Source organism: Dromiciops gliroides, chromosome 3, assembly GCF_019393635.1.
Source record: "Dromiciops gliroides isolate mDroGli1 chromosome 3, mDroGli1.pri, whole genome shotgun sequence".
Lineage (NCBI taxonomy): Eukaryota > Metazoa > Chordata > Mammalia > Microbiotheria > Microbiotheriidae > Dromiciops > Dromiciops gliroides.
This window is the reverse complement of record NC_057863.1, coordinates 227,942,342-227,967,265: the sequence shown is the minus strand read 5'-3', so window position 1 is coordinate 227,967,265 and position 24,924 is coordinate 227,942,342. Positions and strand designations below refer to the sequence as shown.

Here is a 24,924-nt window from a genome sequence, read left to right as displayed (position 1 = left end):
AATTTAATTCTGGCAGATGAAATTTTTGAAAGGAAGAGAAACTTTGTTTTCCAACCTTAGAGTTGAATGTTGGTGAGGTTAAAATCATATGAATTTAATTCAGAAGCAATAGTTACAACCAAATTTCATCAAGAATTCTTTTTTTTTTAATCCAAAGAAAGCAGCAAACAAATGGTTTGGAGTTCAGGAGACAGAATGATTTACTGAATGTTTAATAGCATATTTTGATGTCGTATGTAGTTCTGGGACTTGATGCGGATTAAATATTGGTTTATGTTCATAGTCAATTATGATAATGTTTTGAAGTTCCAGCCCAACAATTTTGAATGTTCTTGCCATATTTCATGGAAAACCTTTGGTTCTAGTCACCAAAAGGATTAATATTTGGAATTTGCTTTCAGGTGCAGCCTTTTAGGAGTGTTTGCTGCAATTTTATTACTCACAGTTGGTTTTAAGTACCTGGTGTAGGTGTAACCAAAGTTATTTGTAAATTGAAAGTCATATAGATTTAATACCATATCTGAACAAACAATTTCACCCTGGGATCCTTATCTAAATCTTGAAAGGAAATTAATCTGCCTGATGAAAGCAAGAATCATCTGCCATGGACAAGAGTTTTCCCACCTTCTCAGGAGATCACAACACCTAAATGAGGACATAATGCGTCCTTTATGATAGCTTTAGACTTAGAATTTTGAAAAGTAGTAAGTATATAAAACTATTAATAATTAATAAAAATAATTAAGCATCCGTGGTTAATCTAAATCCCTTTTGTAAATGACTTTTCAAGAATATAGCTATCATGAATTAAGACATACCGACAGGTCTTGGGACTATATTACATATGAGTAAATCCAAAGTTTTAAAATATAACTTCTTCAAAGATAACTTTTGCTCAGATTCAGAGATTAAGATATAAAGAGAAAAAAGAAGGGAAGGGGCAAAGAAATATGGTATAGTGGACCTGTTATGTATTTATGTTTCTACACACCCTTCTTGTTGCATACTTAGGCGTGCTTATTACAGTAACAAAGCACAATATTTTTGCAAATCTGATTACTCTAGTTATGAAAAATGAAATTAATGCAATTTATTTGTGTGCCTTTTTCATCTTCCCTGTTAGGTTATAATTATGGCAACTCACATGTACATAGCATTTTGAAAAGGTTTACAAAATGTTTTTCTCATAACAGTCTCTTCCTTCCTTCCACCATGATCTCCAGCATACCTTCTAATTCTAAATCCTATAATCATGACCGTGCCTAAATCCCTAAAAGTGACTCAGTAGACAGAGCACTAGACTTGAAATCAGAAAGATCTGAGATGGAATACTAAGACACTTATTAAATATGTGACCCTAGACAAGTCATGTAACCTCAGACTCAAGTTTCCTCTGTAAAATAGAGATAATAATGAAGGATCAAATGAGACAAGATATGTAAAGTGTTTGCAAAACTTGAAGCACTATATAAATTTCAGCTATTATTATCGTTATTAAAAGGAAAGGAATTCCTCTTCCCCTTTCTCAGTAAACTTCGATGGCTCCCTATTTCCTTCTGCATCATAAAATTCTTTCTTTGGTTTCCTTACCTTTAATCTTACATTTTATTCCATGTATACTATGATCCAGTGATACCAACCATCTCGCTGACCCTTTATCTCCTGATTCCTTGTCCTTTCTTTTTTAATATATTTCATTTTCCCAAATTACATGTTAAAACTATTTTTTTTTAATTTGGGGTTCCAAATTCTATCCCTCCCTTCCTTCTCCCCTCCCCGAGACAATAAACAATTTGATATAGTTTATATATGTGCATTCATGTAAAATCTTTCTATATTAGTCATTTTGTACAAGAATGATATGTACAGGAAGGAAGGAAAGAAGGAAGGAAGGAAGAAGAAAGAAAGAAAGAAAGAAAGAAAGAAAGAAAGAAAGAAAGAAAGAAAGAAAGAAAGAAAGAAAGAAAGAAAGAAAGAAAGAAAGAAAGAAAGAAAGAAAGAAAGAAAGAAAGAAAGGAAGGAAGGAAGGAAGGAAGGAAGGAAGAAAGAAAGGAAGGAAGGAAGGAAGAAAGTGTTTAGCCTCTACAATTAATCAATTAAGGGAAAAGTCCTCATTTGTATTTATATTTGTTTAAAACCAGTTGTATTAACATATAATACAACAAGGTAATAATTAAATAGTAGGCAAATGCCACTTGAAGTGAATTCCCTTAAAACAGGGACTAATAACAATTCCAAGGAAGTGATGAACAGGGCCTTTATTTTGGAAAATGAAATAAATGATGAAATTAAGTTTAATTCATGTTGTTTAACAAATTTTAAATGATTTCAACTGTGATAACTCAGAGTGAGTGAGGAATGTATCAACTATTGATCATGTAATTTTGCTTGTAAAGTTAAATTGCATGGTACAGTGCAGCACAGCAACTTTCACGTAACTTTCACAGCAAGAACATAAAGAAGGTCATTTTTATAAAAACATTCTGGGGTTTCATCCTCAAAATTCTACTGAGCTCTGGTCTTTTTATCAGAAAAGCGGTGGAGTCTTCTATTTCTTTACAACTCCATTTCACCCCCACCCCCACCACACCCCCTTGTAGGATTCTATTCTTTTTTTTCTGAGTAAATTATTTCTCAAAGCCTATGTATTTTTTTTTTTTTTGCTTTCTGAAATATCATCCCACATTCTACATTCCTTTAGGGTAGTTGCTGCTGAGGTAATTCTGACTCCTTGGTACCTAATTCTTTCTTTCTGGGTACTTGCAGGTTAGTTGGATTATTGTTATTATTATTTTACCTAGAATCCCTAGATTTAGGATATACTATTTCTGGCAGTTTTTATTCTGTGGTTTGTCAGGAGGTAATCAGTGGATTCTTTCTATTTCCATTTTGTCTTCTGGTTCTATGAGATGTGAACAGTCTTTTTAAGATTATTTCTTCAGATATTATGTCTAGACTCCTTTTTTGCCCTGCCTAATAGTTTAATAATTCTTAAGTCATATTTTCTCACTTTGTTTTTCAAGTCAATTGTTTTTTGCTATGATGTATCTTACATTTTCTTCTATTTTCCCATTCTTTTTCAAAAAAAATTTGCAGGGCAATGAGGGTTAAGTGACTTGTCCAGGGTCACACAGCCAGTATGTGTCAAGTGTCTGAAGCCAGATTTGAACTCAGGTCCTCCTGAATCTAGGACTGGCACTTTGTCCATTGCGCCACCTGGGTGCCCCCATTCCCAATCTTTTGACTTTGTTTTAATATTTCTTACTTTCTCATGTAGTCATTAGCTCCTATTTGACCAATTCTTAATTTTCAGGAAGCTTATTTTTTGGGTAAGGCTTTATTTATTTATTTTTCTCTTGTCCCAAGCTATTAATTCTCTTTCCAAATCTTTCTTCCATAGCTTTCTCTTTTATCATTCCCCGCCTCTCCACCAATGCCCTTATTTGTTTTTTAAAATATTTTTAAACTCTTTTAAAAAATTCTTATTTATATCTTACAGGAATTATACTTGAACTTATGGTCAAACCATATTTTCTTTGATGTTTTGTTTGTAGATGTCTTGGAGTCATTTTCTCCTGGATTTGTGTCTTGAGGGTCCCTATCACTATAATAGTTTTTCGTGGTGGGATTCTATTTTTGTGTGTCTACTTCCTGACTTGAGACTTGATCTTAGTACTATGCTCTGCACAGCTCTGAGGGGTGTGTTTGACCTCAGTTTTTGTCCTCTTGGGTCTTTCTTTTGTCTTCGTTGGGTACTGAATGTTATTCTAGGATCTCAATGAGAGATCAGGAGAGACCTGCAAACTTTCAGGGCTTCCAAAGTGGTATGATACAGGGCATCTAATGGCTCATTTCCTGGTCTGAGCTCTGCAAATTCCTTGGGGGGGGGGGGCGGTATCTAAAAACATCTTGGCTCTGGTTGGAAGTTTCAGTAGACTCATGATGGACTTGGCCATTATCAGCTAGCTAGAAAGCTGTGCTGGTTCAAAGTGACAGCCTAGGACCTGTGACCATACTTCACTCTAGAGTCCACCTTGGGTCTGTTACAGGAGGCTGTGAAATGAGCAACAGAGCTACCAGTTGGGCACCTGTTCTACAGCCTGCATGAGGTTCTACAGCTCTGTATGGTTCTAGGACCTTTTCTTGTCCTGATGTACAACCTCAGTCATCTTTCACTCCTGTGTGGAGTTCTCTATGCTTCTGATCAGATTCAGTTTCTCACATCTACGGAAATAGAAAGTTCTCCCTATACCAACTGGCACTGAAAAGTGAATGACCATGAGATTTTTCTTAAATTTCCTGATTAGGACTTAGGTGCATTTTCTTGATCTTTATGGGGGAGATGTTTTAAAGAACATTGGTTGTATTTTTCCCCTTCTACTTGACCATCTTGGCATGATCTCCATTTTTGAATCCTTTGAAAATCAAATCATTTTCATTTGCCACAACTCTCACACAATCATAGACTGACTGATAGAGATAAAGAAGAGAAGTAAGGGGTTATGCTCTGAAGCTAAATCAAAAAGAATGTCTGAATGGGAATCTTCTAAGTGGTCCATTCATTAATAAGTAGTTTCATGTTATGATGACTTTTGCTTCTCTTAACAACCTAATATGGAGGCATTGTTGAATCAGCTGACAAAGAGCAAGCCTCAGAATCAAGAAGACACATGTTCAAGACTTTCCTCTCACTCATACTGACTACAGAACCCTGGGCAAGTCTTTCGAAGCCCTAAGTTTCCCCAAGCAATTCTCTGATAGTATAAGTTTTACAAGAGTTATGGATTTGCAGTGATAGAGGGAGTTTCCTTAACCAAGAGTCCCCTACAGCAAAGAAATCATTGATCAGTACCACAACAAAAGGAAATTTCTGTAAAGACTTGAATAATGATTATTCTAATAAGGAAGAATCCCTTTGTATTTAGACCTGTTTTCTCATTATTAACAGAATGTTATATTTAACTCTTTTTATGTCATCTACAGTAGCCAGCTCGCCTCACTATTCCTCATCTTTGTATTATTTTCCTATTTATCAGAAAAAAGTGGGTTTAGTCTGATATTTGCAGATGTAATTATAAAGTATGCAATATCAAATGGAATTTAAACAACATTAAATATTCAGTAATATTAAGTGCATTTTATATTATCCATGTCTTTGACTGATGGCCAGTTCCTGCTTGCCTGACACATTTCATTAATGTAAATAATAAGGAATTGACATGTGTAATAAAAGAGAAGTGAATAGAGTATGCAAACTATAGGCCAGAGCGTATAAATTTTATTCCCAATAATATTCTAGAATGTATTATTAAAGGGATGGTTAAAGAACATTTAGAAAAGGCAGAAGTGATCACAAAGAATCAACATGCCTTCAAGAGTATTTCATGGGAGATTAATTTTATTTCCTTTCCTAGATTGATTACTAGGCTAGTAAGGATCACTGGACTAATTTTATTTCCCTTCCTTAACTAACCACAAGACTGATATTAGGGAATGTCATACTTCTGGTTTACCTAGATTTTAGTTAAGCATTTCACTTTCTCATGATGTTCCTGTGGATAGAACCAAAGGATGTGGATTTGACAAAAGGTAAAGTTAGGCAGCTTCAGAACTAGTTTGAGGATGAAACCATGTTTCCTTAGAAGTCTGTAGAATATTTTTCAGAGATCTGAGCTTGCTCTCATACTGTTTTATTCTTTGATCAGTGATTTGGATAAAGGTATAGATCTCAGATTTATCAAAAGGGGAGGGAATCCTGACATGTTGGCTGACAGGGTCAGGATGTCCAAAGATCTGGACAGATTAGAACCTTGGACTGAATTTAATCAGATGAAATTAGGTTAAGAAAAATGTTGAGTTTTGTACATGGGTTCAAAAATGTCTACTTCTTAAATACAAATGGAGGAGGTGTATTTAGACAAGCATCCATCTGAAAAAGTCTTAAATTTCAGCATGCCATGATAAGTTCAGAAGGATTCAGCACCATGATGTGGTGGCCCAAAAAGTTACTGTAAACTCGAAATGCATTTAAGAAAAGTATCATCCAAGATTAGGAAGATGATATTCCTGGTCGGCTTTGCCCAGGCTGTACACATTTGGAGTGTTGTGTTCAGTTTGGGGCTCACCACTTTAAGAAGGGCATCAATGTTGAATACTGAAGGGCCTCATGCTCCTCCCACATGAAGCTTGTGTTAAAGGAATTGAGATTATTTATACTGGAGAAGAGAAAATTTAGGAGAATTAGGATAGGTTTATTTAAGCATTTGAAGCTCTGTCACATGGAAGGATTATGCTGGTTCATCTGAGTCCCAGAGGGGCAGACCTAGGATTAATGGGTGGAAGTTGTTGAGCGATTGACATAGATTTGATGTGAGGGGGGGAAAATTCTAATAATTAGAGATGGAATTTCTAATAAAGTGGAATAAACTGCTTGAGAAGGTTTCCCTTCACTGGAGAACTTCAAACAGATACTGGAGGACCATTTGCCTGTTATGCTTAGAGGAGATTCATTTTTCCCATGTGAACAAATTGAACTAGATGGCTTTCAGTGTCATTTAGCATTGAGATGTTGTCATTGTGCGTGCTTTTAGGAAAATGTTATCTCAGTTTTAGCATGTGTTCTAGAAGGGGGGGTGTAATAGATCTCCATGTTATAATTTATTTTGTACAATAAAAATACTAGCCAGAAAACTATTTCATGCCTAACACAATACCATCTGCATGCAGACATTTGAAAGTACTATTTTAATGGTCATTTTGGAGTTTAGTAATCTACAAAGCCCAGTGAAAACAATTTTTATTAGTTTGTTTTCAATCTTCATTGCTTATAAATTTTCTTTTTTGTGTGTGGTGGGGTTTATAGCTTACTAAGTTCTGTAATTATGAAATATTGACTTTACTTATTAACCATACATAAATCCTCAGTGTAGACCATATCTGGGCATATACAAGTAACATCCCAGAATGGGAGCTAAGGATAAGGTAGACACGTTCATGTCAGGCGCTAATAATTTTAATGTGTGTACCTACTCATGTCTTTCATATTCCTCCATAATTCCTAAAGTAAATACAATCAGAGGAGGTAGTGTACCAATTGCTGTTCTTTTTTTTCTCCTTTTTTTTTAACAGAGGGTGGATCACACTTCTTATAAACCTCATCATTTTGAGGTGGGGCTAAGATGAGCATAACCAGCGACGAAGTGAATTTTTTGGTATATCGTTATCTCCAGGAGTCAGGTAAATTATTCATCTTTCAGTCAGTAAGCAGCATTTATGAAGTCAACTGTATACAGAGCGTTCTGTTATAAATGATACTAGGTTAAAGCAAAGGATAAAATAAAAGGTATCCCTTTCCATGATGGGGCCTGGGTGTAGGATGCAGACCACGACAAGGGTCATAGATCCCTCATTCCAATACATTTTGGGCTGACTTTGATAAGAAGAGAAAGTACAAAGGACTGTATCCTGAATAAAGTATGTGTGTTGTTAAAGAATGGGGTGATGGTGAAGAAATTTATGAACTGATTCTACATTTATTAATCTCCTCACGACATCACCCTCCTGATGTCATTGGTCCTTTTCAAGAATGAAGGACAGTCAGCAACATTTTTAACAAACACTAGTTTGGGGGTGGAGGGAGGGAGTGAAGGAGATATCTCATTTTTCCACTGATTTCCTCATTGGACTAGTAGGGAGACTTTTATACCATGGCAGATAGTTGAATGGCAATCAGGAATACTTAGGTTTGAATCCCATTTCTGACACTAGTCATATAACAACTGGGCAAATTATTTCATCTCTCTAACCCTCAGTTTTCTCATTTGTGAAATGGGGATAACTGCCCTGCAGCACCTACCTCACAGTGTTTTTGTGGGGATCCAATGAGGATCAGTCCGTAAAGAACTTTGCAAAGTCTAAAGTACTGTGTAAAATATCAGTTATTATTATCATCTAGTTAATGATCCTTCCCCTACTTGTCCCAGAAGTAAGGGATTTTGCTGGTGTGGTTTAATTATTCCCCCCCAACTATATTTCAATAAGATTGTATATTTATTATGTGTAATTGGAAGCAAATAGACTCAATAATTTCTGCCATTGATCACTGAGCAGATTGGTTCAGTGTGGTAGAGAAAGTCAGACTCCTCCGATTTTAATTCTGGTCATGACATTAGCTATGTGACCTTGGACAAGTGTGGTTCTCACCTACAAAGTTAAGAGATTGGGGGCCAGCTAGGTGGTGCAGTGGATAGAGCACCGGCCCTGGAGTCAGGAGGACCTGAGTTCAAATGTGACCTCAGACACTTGACACTTACTAGCTGTGTGACCTTGGGCAAGTCACTTAACCCTCATTGTCCACCCCCCCCCCCAAAAAAAGAGAGAGAGAGAGATTGGACAAGGAGATTCTGAACTCCCTCCCAGCTCCAAAATGCTAATATCATGTCACAGTACTCCACTAACATGTGTATTACCAGTTTAGAATTCAGTCCAGTTTTTAAAAAGATTCAACCAATATTTGACTCTTTGTACAAAACCCTGTGCTAAGAAAATCACATTTCATAGGGAAATAATAAATAATAATAAATACCATTGTCTTATAATGAGGCCAAAGATACACATATATACACTGCAGATGTGTGTGTATATATATACACACATACACACATGCACAGAGATAAATAGATATATACATACATGCATACATATATTACTTCTTTCTGGACTTTGATAATTTTCCAGTAATTAGAGATGTGTTCCCTTCTTGAAAGTATTCAGCTCCTTTCAGTCACAGATATAAGATCACACTTAGCACAGTACAAAATGTTATAGGTGAAAGACTGGAACTGTTCTTGCCCTTGGCATTTGTGATACATCCGATGGGGGACAGAGAATGAAAGAGGTTTAGTTTCGTTTTCATTTTGATGGGACAAAGCACAGTAAATTATCTGGATCTAGAGAATGAAGAGGGAGCGTGGCTGTCACATTGTACCTAAAGAATAAGGTTCAGCAGCACACTTATGTGAGTAAACAAGGAATTCTTTTTCCTTCCTGTTTTGGAATAGTTAACTCCCCACCTTTTTGCATTTGTTTACATTTTTTACCATCTGGTTACAATGCTTTTGAAGACAGTTGTTGAGTATAGCTCATAAATGTGAATTTGGTGTTTAGAAATAACATATTGATTTTATTTTCTGATTTATAAGTAATTTAAAAAAGAAGCCATGTATTGAATTCATATTTATCAAGAGAGTCTCAGGCCTTCTACTTTTAACACTATATGCATTCTAATACTGACATTGAAGACCACACAGAATCTTTGAGCTGGTTTATTATTAAAAAGAGGAACTTTGGGGGCAGCTAGATGGCGCAGTGGATAGAGCACTGGCCCTGGAGTCAGGAGTACCTGAGTTCAAATCCGGCCTCAGACACTTGACACTTACTAGCTGTGTGACCCTAGGCAAGTCACCTAACCCCAATTGCCTCCCTAAAAAAAAAAAAAAAAGAGGAACTTTGTCCTATCTGGGTACTCATGTACAATGTAGGTAGGTTGTATGATATGTTGGTCTTAAATCCAGACAAAATATTCACTCATTCAACAAACATTTATTTAAAGTAACAAGCACATAATTTTCCTCCTTCCAATTAAGGTCTTATTTGCACTGGAAAATTATTTCTGCCCTTTTTCTTTATTATTATTCTTATTTTAGCAATAGGTTACCAAATTGATTCAAACCACTATGGCCTTTTCCTTTGAGAAACTGTTGTCCTCATGTTATACTTTTCAAAATGTATTTGAGGACATTTTGAGTCTTTAATATTTTAATTAAAATTTGCTGGAGAACCCTCAGTAAATATTAGACAAATTTGCTTGCAATCAAGTTGTAGAAATTTATGCAGTAATTGGGTGTGACAGGTAGTATGGTGCCAGCACATCTGTTTTAAGGAAGCCATTGCTTTTCTGAGCTGCCCTAACAGTGTTGTCAGCTGTTTTTCTTTTTAGAGTTTGTGTTTTTACCAAGGAACCTATCCTTGCTTGTGAAGTTCCATAAAAATGAAACCTATTTAGAACAAGAAAATTTGAATGTTTTAAATCACTGCTTTCATTTCCAAATTTGAGGGTTTAGTCCATGTCTGACTTTATCTTTAAACATTTAGTGAGAATTCATGCAATTAGTACATTCTAAAGTTAACCTCAAAAAACTAAGGAAAATAAATGTGTTTTCAAGGTAATTTTTAATAGACCATTACGATGTTTTAGTTTATTAACAAATTTTAAAAGATAACATTTAGCATCTGTTCTCAGTGTATTAAAAATTTTTAAGAGCCGAGTTATAGAATCGGGGAAAAAACCTGGAGTTTTTTCCAGTCCAATTTCCTCACTTTACAGATGAGGAAACTGAGACCTTCTGACAAAGAAGTTCAAGTTAATCACTTTTTCTACTAAACCATTAGGCCAATTATTACAGATTGTTAATCATACTGGACTTGGGTTAAGAGACTTAGGTTTAAATCACAACATTTATTATGTGTGACTTAGAGGAATTCATTTAAATTCTCTCAGCCTTGGTTGCTTTCAACTCCATAATAGGGAGAGCCTCCCCACCCCAGTTGTACTATATAGTTCACCCCATAAGTTGCCAATGTATTTATTAACAGGCAGGAAAGTGTTGAGGGCTGACCTTTATTTTAGGTTTTGGAAAAAATAAAGCCACTCCAAAAACAAAAGTAAGAAAGAAACTATATTTCACATTTGTACAGATTTTTAAAAAAAGTTAGAGAAACTGAACTTACGTAAATTAAACACACCTTTATTTTTAAATAAAGAACAAAACTGTGGGGTTTTCGTTTGTTTTCAAATAGCCATTATGTTGGGATAAGTACACAGAATTGTTCGAGTTGTTTACTTATTAGTTCTTAACTAGTCATATAAAACAGTGCCATCTTTAAAACATGCACTTATAGATCTGTGAAATTAGGAAAGAAAGACAAGAAAAGTTTCTTGTTTCTACTTCTTGCTTGTTTTTATGATTGTGTGTGTATTATGCATGTGTGTGCATGTACTTGTATGTTATCTCTCCTGATTGAAGGCAGACTCCTTGAGGTCAGGGATTAAAGTCTCATTTATTTTGATATCAACAATGTTGATATATTAATAAGCAATTAATAACTACATGTACATTTATTGAATTAAGGAGTTTTGGTTTTTCCGATTCTATTCTCTCCTCTTCAGAGGAAACATTTGCATAGTCTGGCTTATTCTATTTCTTTCTTTTTTTTTGTGGGGCAATGGGGGTTAAGTGACTTGCCCAGGGTCACAAAGCTAGTAAGTGTCAAGTGTCTGAGGCCAGATTTGAACTCAGGTACTCCTGAATCCAGGGCTGGTGCTTTATGCACTGTGCCACCTAGCTGCCCCTTGGCTTATTCTATTTCTGACATTTAGCCTAGCATGTAACATTTAAGTCTGAGGAAAACTTCTCTAATAAACTATGCAATTGGTATGTTCTCCCTCTTGGAATTGCTGTTTATTTGGGGTGGATAGGTGGCCCAGTGGCTAGAGGGTCAGGCAGGGAGTCAGGAGGGCCTGGGTTCAAATTTCTCAGGCACTTACTAGCTGTGTGACCCTGGGCAAGTCACCTAATCCTGTTTGCCTCAGTTGTTTCATCTATAAAATGAGCTGGAGAAGGAAATGGCAAACCACTGTAGTATTTTTGCCCAAACCGCCCCAAAAAAACCCAAATGGGGTCATGAAGAGTCAGACAAAATTGAAAAAAGACTGAACAGTAACTTATATGTACTTCATATTTTTGTACTTTGTCCATAATGAGTATCCCCAATAGAATATAAGCTTAAGGGCAAGAATTGTTCCATGTTTTTGTCTTTGTAAGTCTAGCAACTAGCACAGTATCTTGTATACAGTAGATGCTTAATAAATATGATTAATTGATTTGAAGAAGGCACTTTATAAATCTTAGTTACATGTGTGTGAATTATTCTTGGCAATAGCAATAATGTTTGTGCTGGGGTGTGTGTATATCACATATACAAATACACATATGTGTATAGCATATACATATTTATGTTATATACACATGCATATGTATTTGTATATGTGTCTATACATTTAAGTGTCCTTGAGATTATCTTCAAAGGTGAAATCTAAAATTGGTGAAAATTCGATGCCAATCAATAATTTGCAAAACTAATTTTGAAAAAAAAAAGATGTTAATTTTCTTTTCTTTCCATTTTGATCATCTTTCCCTTTAATCTTCATGTAGTGCTATTTTTTTTTTTTGGACTAAACTTGTTATTTTTTTGGTACAAGGCGCTAACAATGAGGAAATACAAATGACTCTGAAATTGACAATCTTAGAAAATTTCCTGAGACTTAGAATAAGTGATTTGCCCGGAATCACCCCAATAAGTGGAAGAGGTGGAATTTGAACATGGGGCTTCCTGATCATAAGGCCAGATTTCCATCTACTGTACCACATGGCCTCTTACATTTCATTGTATTTATATGACATGCTATTTTTATTAGGTAATTTCAGTAGATCTTTTAAAAAAAACTTATTTTTTCCCTCAATTACACATTAAACAATTTTTTAACATTTTAAAGTAATGAGGTTATTTCCAATAGACCGTTTCTGTTTTTAGTATCTCATTTTTAAAAATTCATGAAGCTAGGAAAAACTTGAGAATATCTTTCTAACTCATGGGGGGATCCATTAATATTCTTACAATATACAAGAAACAAAGCAAGCAAATTCTGAAATATCACCCACACTATAAAGTAATCAGTTTTTTCAAATTTTAGTCACTTTGATGAGATCATGGATTTATTCATTCAAAAGGTATTTATGAAAGGATGAAAATAAGTTTATATAACACAGATTATAGGTTTAGAGCTAAATGGGACCTTAAAGGTCATTAGCCCAACCATTTCTTTTTGATGAGAAAACTGAAGTATGGAAAGATTGTGACCTTCCCAAATTCACACAGAAGTAATGAATGAGAGAGCTAGAATCTGAACCCAGTTCTTGGACTCTAAATCCTCTATTTCTTCTTGGTTTAGCCCCTTAAGGAAAAGGGCTAATTTCACTTTTGTATTATCAGGGCTTAACACAGTATTTGGCACCTAGTAAACTCTTAATTAATGCTTTTTCATTCATCCTTTCACAACCTGTCATTTTTCATGAAAATATAAAATGACAAGATTAACATTATTTTGTTTATGGTGGAAATGAGTAATCAGTAGAATTGAGTATCTGTACAAAAAAAATCAAAATATGTAATCTGGTGAGGATAGGAAAAAGGTATGGTTTGCCATTTCGTTTGTCTTTAAAACCAAACATCAAAACATGGTTGTATAGCAGAAACAACACTAAATTAAGAAGCAAGAACTCTGTGCCCCCTTCTGCTTAGTAGGTAGATGATTCTCTGAAGCTGTGTCTTAAAAGGCATCTAGGTGGAACAATAGATCAAGTGCTCGACCAGAAGTCCAGAAGACCTGAGTTTAAATGTAGCCTCATTCTCTTAGCTAGCTGTGTGACCCTGGGTAAGTCAGTTCACTTCCATTTGCCTCGGTTTCTTCATCTGTAAAATGGGTATGATAATAATAGCACCTCCCTCCCAGGGTTGTTGTGAGGATCAGACAGGATAGTATTTGTAAAGCAGTTTACAAACTTTAAAGCACTATATAAATGTTAGCTATTACCTGTAAATTAAGATAAGCAATACCTTGGCTAAGATGCTCTTGATGGCCTCTCTGTGTCTAAAATTTTGGTTCTCTTCCACTTCACCTGCCTTTAAGACAATACTTCTGTGTTAAGTGTTGCTTATAGAAAGAAAGAAAGGGGGAAAAAATCAAAGATTAAAGGAAGGGTGGTTAGGAAGGTGTAATGGAGAGGATAAGTCAGAAAGAGTAAAGGAAAAGAAGCACCCAGACTGGAATCAGGATGAACTGAGTTCAAATCCAGCCTCAAAAATATAATAGCTGTGTGACCCTGGGCAAATCACTTAACTTCTTATTTGTAAAATGGAGATGATAATAGCACCTATGTCCCAGGGATATTGTGAGGATCAAAAGAGATAATAATTGTAAAGTCCTTACCACAGTGCTTGGCATATAGTGAATACTCTATATAAATGTCATTTATTTATCATCATCATCAGAAAGATACAAATAAGGAAGTCCCCCCAAAAGATTACAGGTTGGAGATTCATGAGGATCAGAGAAAGAAGGGAATGAGAAAAATACCAAGAGAAGCATGCAAAGGGGAAAGGGAAGGAAGGAAGATGAAGGTTTGAGGAAGATGAAGAAAGGGAGAGAGAAATATAGGAGAAAGAAAAAAGGACCAGAGAACAAGTTCAGAGTTGACTACTGTGGGGGGCAGCTAGGTGGCACAGTAGATGAAGAACTGGCCCTGGATTCAGGAGGACCTGAGTTCAAATCCAGCCTCAGAGACGACTCTTACTAGCTGTGTGACCCTGAGCAAGACACTCATTGCCCCACCCAAAAAAAATGGATATAGAGAGTTGACTACTGTGGCCACAGTTAAAAAAAAATTACATACCCACAAACACAAAATAGAATCATAAAATTTAAGTGCTAGAAGGAACCTTATAAGGCATCTAATTGAAGTTTTTGATTGAGTACCTCTAATAATAACATGACACCTGCAGGGAATTGAAGAAATATCTCCCCCAGAGACATGTTAGCAAGACAAAAATCCATGACTCCTGTTTCAGATTTAGGTGGGTTCTTTTTTGTTTGTTTGTTTGTTTTTGTTTTGTTTTGTTTTGTTTTGATCAAAAGACTAGAAAGGATCTCAGGAAGTTATTTATCCCATCCCTGTAACTCCAAGGCAGGACACAACTCAAATGATCCTTAATGGTTCTCCGTGATTTAAAAAAATCTTATCTTTCACCCTCTGGTGGATTTTGTTATTGTTGGTTGTTAGTGATGGGTATTCATTACTGTGTCTTGCAGAGGTTAGGTATTCAGTACATATTTATCGATTTGATTTGATTGCATATTTTTACATCCTCTTTATGCCTGTGTAAAGAATAAAAATGGTTTGGAAACCATGTCTTATTGGGAGAGAGGGAGCTGTAAAACCTAGTTAACATAATTACCAGGTGTAGCACCAACAGAATTTGAATTTATTTTTTAATTAGTTATGGCAGTCTGGCTTTAATATATAAAGCTCTGCTGACTCTTGTCTTCTTGAGGTTAATAGAGTGCTCTTCTGCTGTCTCTTTTGTGATTCCTAAGAAGCTTAGTTCATAATAATTTTGCATTTCCCACACTCCTCCCAAGATCATTTCACAATACCAGGAAGAGACAGACAGGGGAGCTCTTTATAAATATATAATGCTTTGTGTTTCTCCTTTTCACAAGAGGGTCATAGTACCCATCTTACACGCAGGTTGTTAAGATGAGAGAGCTCTTCCAAAAGTATAATGGATTTTTTTGTGTGTGTGGCCTGTTTCCTTCTTCCTAATTGTAGGCAGGGAAGTGTCAATGAAGTCTGTCTTTTTCTGTCTGTCTCTCTTTTTGTCAGTCTCTCTGTATCTGCTCTCATGTTCTTGTGTTCTCATTTCTCTCTCTCTCTCTCTCTCTCTCTCTCTCTCTCTCTCTCTCTCTCTCTCTCTCTCTCCCTGTTTCTTTATAAAAAAGAAGAAAAACTCAACAAGTCTTGGTGTGATTTATCAAGTAATTAACTGTAAGCATAGTGGCTATGGTTTCTTTACAGCTATAATTCCACACCTCCTCCAGAATCCACATTATAGAGAAATAGCTTCCCTTAAAAAAACAACAACACAAAAAACAAGAAACAAACCACAAATCAAGTGATAATTTCACACAGATTAGAAAAGCTGGATAGATAATCTAGTGTGATCACAAATCACAAATTGTAATTAAATATAGCTGAAGAGAAGCTTGAAAGGGTCAATCAGATGCACAAAGGAAAAGGGGGGAGGGTGCTGCCAGTAGCTAAAGACACTCATCAAGTGAATTTTAAAAGAGAAGATTGGCACCAGGCTGGGGCTGAGTTGTTTATTCCTGTGCCTGTTAGGAAAGTCAGAAGAAATGGGAACAGATGCCTCAACAGAAAAAGGATTGTGCAGAATTTAAGAAGCAAGGGAAAGAGAATAGGGATATGAACCAGAGGCAAGGGAGGTAAATGAAAGGCATGGATAAAAATGATAACAGCTGGGGCAGCTAGGTGGCGCAGTGGATAGAGCACTGGCCCTGGAGTCAGGAGTACCTGGGTTCAAATCCGGCCTCAGACACTTAACACTTACTAGCTGTGTGACCCTGGGCAAGTCACTTAACCCCAATTGCCTCACTAAAAAAAAACACAAACAAACAAAAAATGATAACAGCAGCAATGGAAGATGATTTTTAAAACAGTAGGGAAGAACCCAGCAATGACACAAATCATCTCCAGGGCACTGGTGAGCTAGCTGAATGGTTTTGGTGATTCTTCACGCTAACCAATCAAGAATTATAAGTTGCGGGGCAGCTAGGTGGCACAGTGGATAGAGCACCAGCCCTGGAGTCAGGAGGACCTGAGTTCAAATCTGTCCTCAGACACTTGACACTTACTAGCTGGGTGACCCTGGGAAAGTCACTTAACCCCAATTGCCTCACCAAAAAAAAAAAAAAAAGAATTCTAAGTTGCAAACTTGGTGGCAGCCTTCTGATAAAAAAAGAGGAGGGGGAACAAACTGTTCTACCTGAGTCATGGTTCATTCTAAAAAGAATCCCAGATGTACTACAAGGGAAATCATTTGGCCAATATCTCCAGCTGTAGATGTTGATGTTGATAATAGAATATAAAATCCTTGAGGAAAAGGATTGTGGGGGCTTGGCATCCCCAAGTGCTTTGCTTGGTGTTTCACACACATATTTTTGTTTTATGACCAGATCTCTTATAGGAGTCTTCCAGTGAGAAAACTCCCACTCCCAGTGTAGATTGGTATGTGTTCAACAACTTATTTGTTCAGTCATTTTCAGTTGTGTCTGTCTCAGTGACCCCATTTAGGGTTTTATTGGCAAAGATACTAGAGTAGTTTATTATTTCCTTCTCCACCTCAGTTGACAGATGAGGAAACTGAGGCAAAAAGGGTCAAGTGACTTGCCAGAGATTAATAAGCATCTTGCCTAAGATGGCACAAATAATATTTTTAGAGGAAACTTAATAACTTCAAGGCCAGCACATTGTTTAACACCATGCTAATTCTGGTATACACAGTAGGAACCCAATAAATATTTGTTCAAGATGGTGGTGGTGATTATAATATGACTCAGTTTCATTAGACAGTATAAACATGGGAATGAACAACCTACCATAAATAATGTTACATGCTTTCTTCTGTCTCCAGTCAATGCACCTAAGCACTTAGGAAACTGAATATGGCTTTTACACATGTATTTAGGGCTACCCAGTTCTTTTTTTTTTCAGTGACAGCATTTTAAAATGTAGGAAAAAAGAAATGAATATGAGTTTTTATTTGCTATGTGTTGATGGATTTTAAGGTATTCTTTTATAACTTGAAATTAGCCTTCTGGAGATCTGTAGGCTTGGGTCATGTACTATAACTCGGTGAATCTGGCAGAGATATACTTAGCAGAGAGAGCATACCCATTTACATAAATTCCCTGCCTCGAGCACTGCTTTGGGTCCAACCTTCACAGGAAAAAAAAAAATAGAAAGCTGCTGTAGCCCTGCCAAATGTTCATTGAGTAAGTCAGCAGGGTGTTGAGCCAAGATGTATGACCTTCCATGCATTGCTTCAGATAAAGAGAACCCTAAGTTTTTGGCACTTAGGTTAGTAGCTAGTGCGACTTGAGTATATTAGAGCCCTGCCTTCAGTGTATTAAAAAAAAACACTGAAGTATAGTGAATTATTTCCTCTTGTTTCCTGACTACAATACCTCTGAGCATAGTAAGCAGGTGTTTCATAAATATTATTTTATAGTCATGATCAACAATAAGCTAAATGAGAAATTGATGCATTTTAGGTCACATATTATTACCATGTGCCAATATTTTACCACTCAGGCAACTATGATTGTATTCCATTTTTCAAGGGTGTTATTCTGCTTCTGGGTGGCTGTTTTTTTAATTATAAAAGCAACAATCTTTTGGAAGTTATTACCTCAGTTCTAATTATAATTTACCTGAAAGAATAATCTTGTACTTAACTGTGCAGATTTAAAGATCAATATCTTTGAAGACATTGATATATGTTTCATGAAATACTAGATTTCAGAATCACAATGGTTTTCCATCTTCTTTCTGTAATGGAGTGATTTATTCTCAGTAGATCCTCTGTTAACATCATTATCCCTGGGTCGTTCAAAGCCAATAGCAACAGTGATTTTTAGATGTGAGCACTTTCATGCTGGATTAATTCTATCTTGTTGACAGTTATTATTGTTAGTATATGGCCTTATATGTTACTTAATAACTGTCTACTCAGGTATAATTATAGTATGCATTTAAATGCTAAATACAGTGTATGTGAGAGGCATTTTGGCTTACCTCGATAAAAGGTTAGCCTTGTAATCAAGAAGACCTGGTTTGCAGTCCTGCCCTTGACACAAACTAGCTGAGTGTCCAGCTAGTGGGCAAATCATTTAACCTGTCCCTGCCTGAGGCAAACTTCTAAAACTCTAAATTGACTATAAATTTCTTAGTTTCATCATTGATAAGTTTCTGTCCTCACCATTGAGCTTCCTTCACTGATGAAATCATAGATCTGGACCACTCTCCCTGCCCCAAAAAAGTAAGCTTTGTTTCTCTGTCATTATATTATATATTATTTCTCACCATAGCTAATGAGGATGTGACAATATCAAATCACCATACTTTGAAAGTTCTACCTGAAGTTTGGAAGCCTTTTTTCGTGAATGTCTTTGAGATTCTATCTCTCAAGAGGAACCTTGAACAACAAGGACTTTTTTAACATGACAGTAGAGGGAAAAAAATCCAATTTAGGAACGACATTGATTCTATTATTCCTATCATTATGGTAAAGGGAGGTTTCTTTTTTTACCAGTCAACTTCCCAGTCAGGTAGGTCATGGTAGATTCACAGCAGTTTGAATACCAACATAGGAAATAGTTCTAGTAAAATCAGAGTCCTATACTGTTTTTCATTTTTTGGGATTTGTTTGTTTGTTTTTGAAAAATGCCTTAAAAATTTGAACAGCTTGTTAGTGTCAATCATTTATTAAGCAACTACTATGTGCTAGGCACTGTGCTAAGCACTGGTGATAGAAAAAGAAGCAAAAGACAGTCCTTAGCTTCAAGGAGTTTAAAGTCTAATGGGGGAGACAGCATGCAAACAAATATATAAAAAGCAAGCTATATAAAGCATAAATAAGAAGTAATTAACATAGGGACCACACTAGAATTGAGAGGTGATGGGGAAAGCTTCCCCTAAAGGAAGGATTTTAGTTGGTATTTTTAAGGAAGCCAGAGAGGTGAATAGGTGGAATGGAGGAGGGAAAGAGTTCTGGGTATGGGGAATAGCCAGAGAAAATGTTCGGAGCCAAAAGATCGGAGTGGTTTGTTCATGGAACAGCCAGGAGGCCAGTGCCATGGGATTGAAGAGTATATGTTGGATAGTAAGGTGTAAGAAGACTGGAAAAGTAGCAAGGGGCCTTTACAAAGGGCTTTGAATGCCAAACAAAACATTTTGTATTCGATCCTGGAGGCAATAAGAATCCTCCTAAATTTACTGAGTAGGGATATCATGTGGTTGAACCTTCACTTTAGGAAAATCACTTTAGTAGTTGAATGGAGGATGGATTGGAGCAGAGTTATTAGCCATTTTTAACAGCCAGAGGTCAAGGCATTAACCTAGTAGTATATTATCTCTACTCCTAGAGATTCTATTTCCCAAGCAGTCCCAATCTTCGTGAGGCATTTATCAGTATATGACATGCTAACAAGCCATTTAATTAGTCAGGACCAAATGCTATACTATGGAATATACCATGTAAAACTTTTTTTAATAGTCCAAACTGTTGTGGAGAGTTTAAATATATCATTGCACCTCAAAAAAAATTCTACAAGCACCTTTCATTTTCCCCATACTTCCAATGTAAGCCAAACCAGCTAGTTTCTGAGTAGTGTTGGATCAGATGACAGCTGCTATCAATGGTTTAAATAGTTATAGTGAACTGTGAAGATTGACATCTTTTTTCCCATTTCTATAAAAACTCCTGCTTGCTAGCAGCTCAGATTATCTGTGCTGGTCCTAATTTCTTTTCTGGTTCTAGCTGATTTTATGTGTTTGTTAGTTGAATTGTTTTGGTGAAACATCCCCAGTAGGGACAGGTACCATTTAGCAAAAATAGAAAAAAGACTTGGATAATAAGAGACATGAGCTGAAACTCCTAGCATGGATTTTCACTATGTGACCTTAATCCCTCTGAACTGTTTCCTCATCTGTAAAATGAGAATGATAATACTGTAGATCCTTTCCTTCTCGTTATTGTTGTTGTTATTAAGATAGAAGCATTTTAGAAAAAATGTAAAGTGTTATATAAATTCAAGCTACCAAGTGACATGGAAAAAGATAGAAGAACCTCTCCCTTCAAGTGGCCAAATAATCAGCTTTGCTGTTTGTGAAGAAAATGTTGTCATTGTTGTGTTGTTGCTGTTTTTAATGGCATTGTCAGTCTTTGCAGTTCACTATAACTATTTAAGCCAGTGATAGCAGCTGCCGTCTGATCCAGCACTACTCATAACTACATGTATTTTCCTTTATATTTTGAAGATTTTTATTTCAGAGTTTTGAAAACTAGGCTTATGGTGGAAAGAAGACAGAAAATTGTTTTATTATTAATACTTCATGCATTTAAGGGCTTTTGGTAAGACTGAAAAGATGTATCATTGAATCTTTGGCATGAGTGTTATACATGAAATGATGCATCTGGTTATTTTTAAGAGTTAGGCTAGAAACCATAATTTTAGACAGCTATTTCTTTTTTTCAGTTTATTCTTTTTTGTGTGTGAGGCAATTGGGGTTAAGTGACTTGCCCAGGGTCACACAGCTGGTGTCAAGTGTCTGAGGTCGGATTTGAACTCAGGTCCTCCTGAATCCAGAGCTGGTGCTTTATCCACTGTGCCACCTAGCTGCCCCTGCAGTTCATTCTTTATACATTTCTTTCCTTATTATTTCTTTTCAACATTCTTTTTTAAAAATTTTGAGTTCCAAATTTTCTCCTACCCCTCCCTCATCCATTGAGAAAGCAAACAATGTGGTATCAATTATACATATGAAACGATGAAAACATTTCTATAACAGCTATTGTTTCTGATTACATTATATGGGTGTGAAGAAGAGAAGTGTGATCAACAACACAAAAGTATCATAGACGTTTTAATTATATTTTTCAGGTCATTAGACACACTGTGGCCTTGAGTTTTGTTATTATTATTCTTTTGTTTAATGGAGCCAAATAACCATATTAAATAAGAGATGGATTAGTGAACATACATTTTAGGGTTTCGTGTACAAAATCTTGTAAAATAAGCAGACGAAAAAAGTTATAACATAGATTTTTTCCATATCCTTGGGAATTGAGCATGTGATGGTAGGGTCTTATACTGAGCATCTGGCTTGCTCGTCATTGAGAATTATCCTGCCATGCCATTACCATGAGATGAAAGGTGATCAGAGTAACTGGCAGAATCTAACTGAGCCATATACAACAAGATAGAGGATTAGTCATTTTTTCTGAACCCAAGGCCTTTCCGATACAGATATTAAACAAGCAAATAACCCCAAAACTCATGAATGTCCACTCACTGACCCTGAGATCACGAGTACCCTTTGCTCAACTTCACTACCAGCCACAAGACTGCACTAGCAGACCCAAGTATCCTGTACAGGCTTACAACTACATCTCCCCTCTGTATACTGGTTCCCCCCTCCCTCTTTCTAGTGTTGTGGAGAACCCTGGATCCAGGCTGCACCAGACCATGACAGAATAACCAACATGGCTTCAAGCCCATCAGGAGCAAAAGTGTACTAGGGGCCACAGAAGTCACTTGGGGCTGGTGAACAGTGACTTGCCCAGTTTGGGAGGAAGCTGAGATGCTTTGAGATCCATTCCCTCCCCACAAGGAAACCACCATCAGTGGGGCAGAATCAGAAAATAAATAGGAAAAACTCAAGAGAAAAAAAAAAGACTAAAATTACCAAAGATCTCAAGAAGAAGAAAACTCAGACTTTGAACATAAACAGATAAATCAACAGGGAAAATAATAACAACAGAAGGAAATATGACCTTTAGGTCTAGTAAGCAAGTTCAGGCTTCTATGAATAAATACTACAAAACAAAGGAAAATGATCCAAAATTTTATGAGACAGAAGACCCTAGGGAATGTGAGGAAAATGTGGAACCACAACACGTTGTTCTTAAGTGGTTCAAAAGAGAAATGAGTATTATAAGAGCAGGATTTATGGCCTGCACAGTGAAAATAATGAGCAGATGGGGCAGCTAGGTGGCGCAGTGGATAGAGCACCGGCCCTGGATTCAGGAGGACCTGAGTTCAAATTCGGACTCAGACACTTAACACTTACTAGCTGTGTGACCTTAGGCAAGTCACTTAACCCCAATTGCCTCACTAAAAAAAAAAAAAAAAAAAAAAAAAAAAAAAAAAAAAAAAAAGAATGAGCAGAATAGAAAAACTGGAATCTGCCATGGCAAGTCTCCCTAAAGCAACAAAATAGATAATAATATATTGGGAATGCAAATACACAGAAGTGAAGGACAATCCAGAAGAAGAGAACAAAAACCAGTTAATGTTAAAAGAAAATAATGCTTACCCTGTAAGCCAAACCTACTGATCTCAAAGACGGAATGCATGGAGACAACCTAAGGATCACAGGTCTCACAGAAAAACATTGACGGGACAAAAAAAGCCCTTAACACCATAATGAAAGAAATAATAGAAAAGAACTACCCAGCCTTCTGAATGTAGATACTGAAATATCAACTGAAAGTACTTACAGATCACCTCCAAGGGGGAAAATCCCTGCAGACTCACCTCTCATAGTTAAATTTAACAATTCAGTTCAGAAACAACAAATTCTGCAAGCCATGGAGAGAAAGTATTTCAGATACAAAGGATGTGAAATTCGAATAGCGTGAGTCTATTCTGCGCCCACCAGAAAAAGTAGGAGGAAATGTGTTCCGAAGAGCAGTGGAGCTCAGGATGTAGCCCAGAGTGATCTACCCTGCAAATCTGGGCTTAACCAAACTTGCAAAAAAAAAAAAAATGGACCTTCAGTAATAAAGAGGCTTTTGTGGTTTGTTTGTTTTTTTAACTTTTTTTTTTTGGTGGGGCAATGGGGGTTAAGTGACTTGCCCAGGGTCACACAGCTAGTAAGTGTTAAGTGTCTGAGGCTGGGTTTGAACTCAGGTCCTCCTGACTCCAGGGCTGGTGTTCTATCCACTACACCACCTAACTGCCCCAATAAAGAGGCTTTTGAAACATTTTTTGAAAGAAAACTAGAAACGAAGAGATTATTTGCTTCTCTAACACTCCAAACAACAGAAAAGCAGCAGCAAAAGACTGCAATTGTAGGAGAGTAATGGCAAAGAGACCATTAAGAAACTTCTTTCTAAATGGACGCAAGGAGATAGGAGTGAAGAATGAAGTCTGATGGGGGTAACAGTGAAGAGGTAGACCTGGGGCATTATGGATAGAACCTGGCAATACCATGTCTATGTGAGAATCAATTGAGGGAGATTGTTGTTAGACTACATTATACCATGGGAGGATACATGAAACAGAGGGAGGGGAGCAGCAGGTTAGAGATATATGTGTAATTTGCCCAGGTCAAATTGAGGGTTAGCATTGAGAAGAAGGTGACACATGTAGTGCCAGAATATGAAGAGCCTACAGGAAAGTGGGGGAGAGGAGGAGGGAAGGATTGAAAAGGGGCTTAAAGGAAGGAGGCCTTGCTTTAGTTGTAGGAAGGAGTTCCACTGATGAATGTGCCTATGAAAGGAGATGGGGACCTTGCTCTGGGAATAGCCTGGAAGATTTAGTGATTAAAAAGCCTTCTTGTTCTACTGAGAGAAGGGGAGGTGGAAGCTCCTGGGGGTAGCTATGACGTGGGGGAATGGGAGAGAAGACCTAAAGAGGAAATTTTGAGGCAAATGGAGGGAGGAGGAATTGTATTAGGGAAGGGTATGAATCAGTGGTGGACTGCATAACCTGAAATGTGGTTAGAGAGAAGCCCTACTGGGGCAGCTAGATGGCGCAGTGGATAGAGCACTGGCCCTGGATTCAGGAGGACCTGAGTTCAAATCCGGCCTCAGACACTTAACACTTACTGACTGTGTGACCCTGGGCAAGTCGCTTAGCCCCAATTGCCTCACAAAAAACTAAAAACTAAAAACTAAAAAAAAATATTAAAAAAAAGAGAGAGAGAGAGAAGCCCTACCATGCAACAGTGTCCTCTCTGACACCTGCAATATTTGGCATTGTTTTGTAAATGAGCCACAATGGAAAAGGGGAATCCATGGAGGAAACTCTACAAGGCACTATCAGAAACCATCCAGAGGACAGAGCCTACAATGAATATGTTAGAAGCTTTGATTGCATGAGGAATTCAGAGAAAAGAGAGAGTCCAGATGATCACAAATCAGAGAATGAGGGTTTAGCGTAGACAGAAAATGAAGATAGATAATTAAGAGAATGAGAGAAATTATTTTGGAAATAGGTGTCCTCCGAAAAAAAAAGAAATTTTTAAAAACCTAATGAATAGGACTAGTTGAAAGGGATGAGTAGAAGGGGGAACATACTTCACTGAGAGAGAAAAGGGGAATGGAAAACTCTATAACCAGATAAAAGCAAGAGAGAAATAGGAACTGGTAAACAAAGCCTTA

The 24,924-nt window shown here is 36.7% G+C and overlaps 1 protein-coding gene across 4 annotated transcripts in view; it reads left to right on the top strand.

Annotated features, from left to right (window-relative positions):
- TBL1X (transducin beta like 1 X-linked) overlaps positions 1-24,924 on the top strand; it is a 379,125-nt gene that overhangs the window by 261,877 nt on the left and 92,324 nt on the right. For 3 of the 4 annotated variants that reach the window (XM_043992597.1, XM_043992596.1, XM_043992598.1), the window contains one exon: positions 7,129-7,236. The exons of the other annotated variant lie outside the window; for it this stretch is intronic. In XM_043992597.1, coding sequence (XP_043848532.1) covers positions 7,179-7,236 — 58 coding nt within the window. In that variant the 5' untranslated portion in view covers positions 7,129-7,178. The remainder of the gene's footprint in view (positions 1-7,128; positions 7,237-24,924) is intronic. 4 annotated transcript variants of the gene reach the window in all.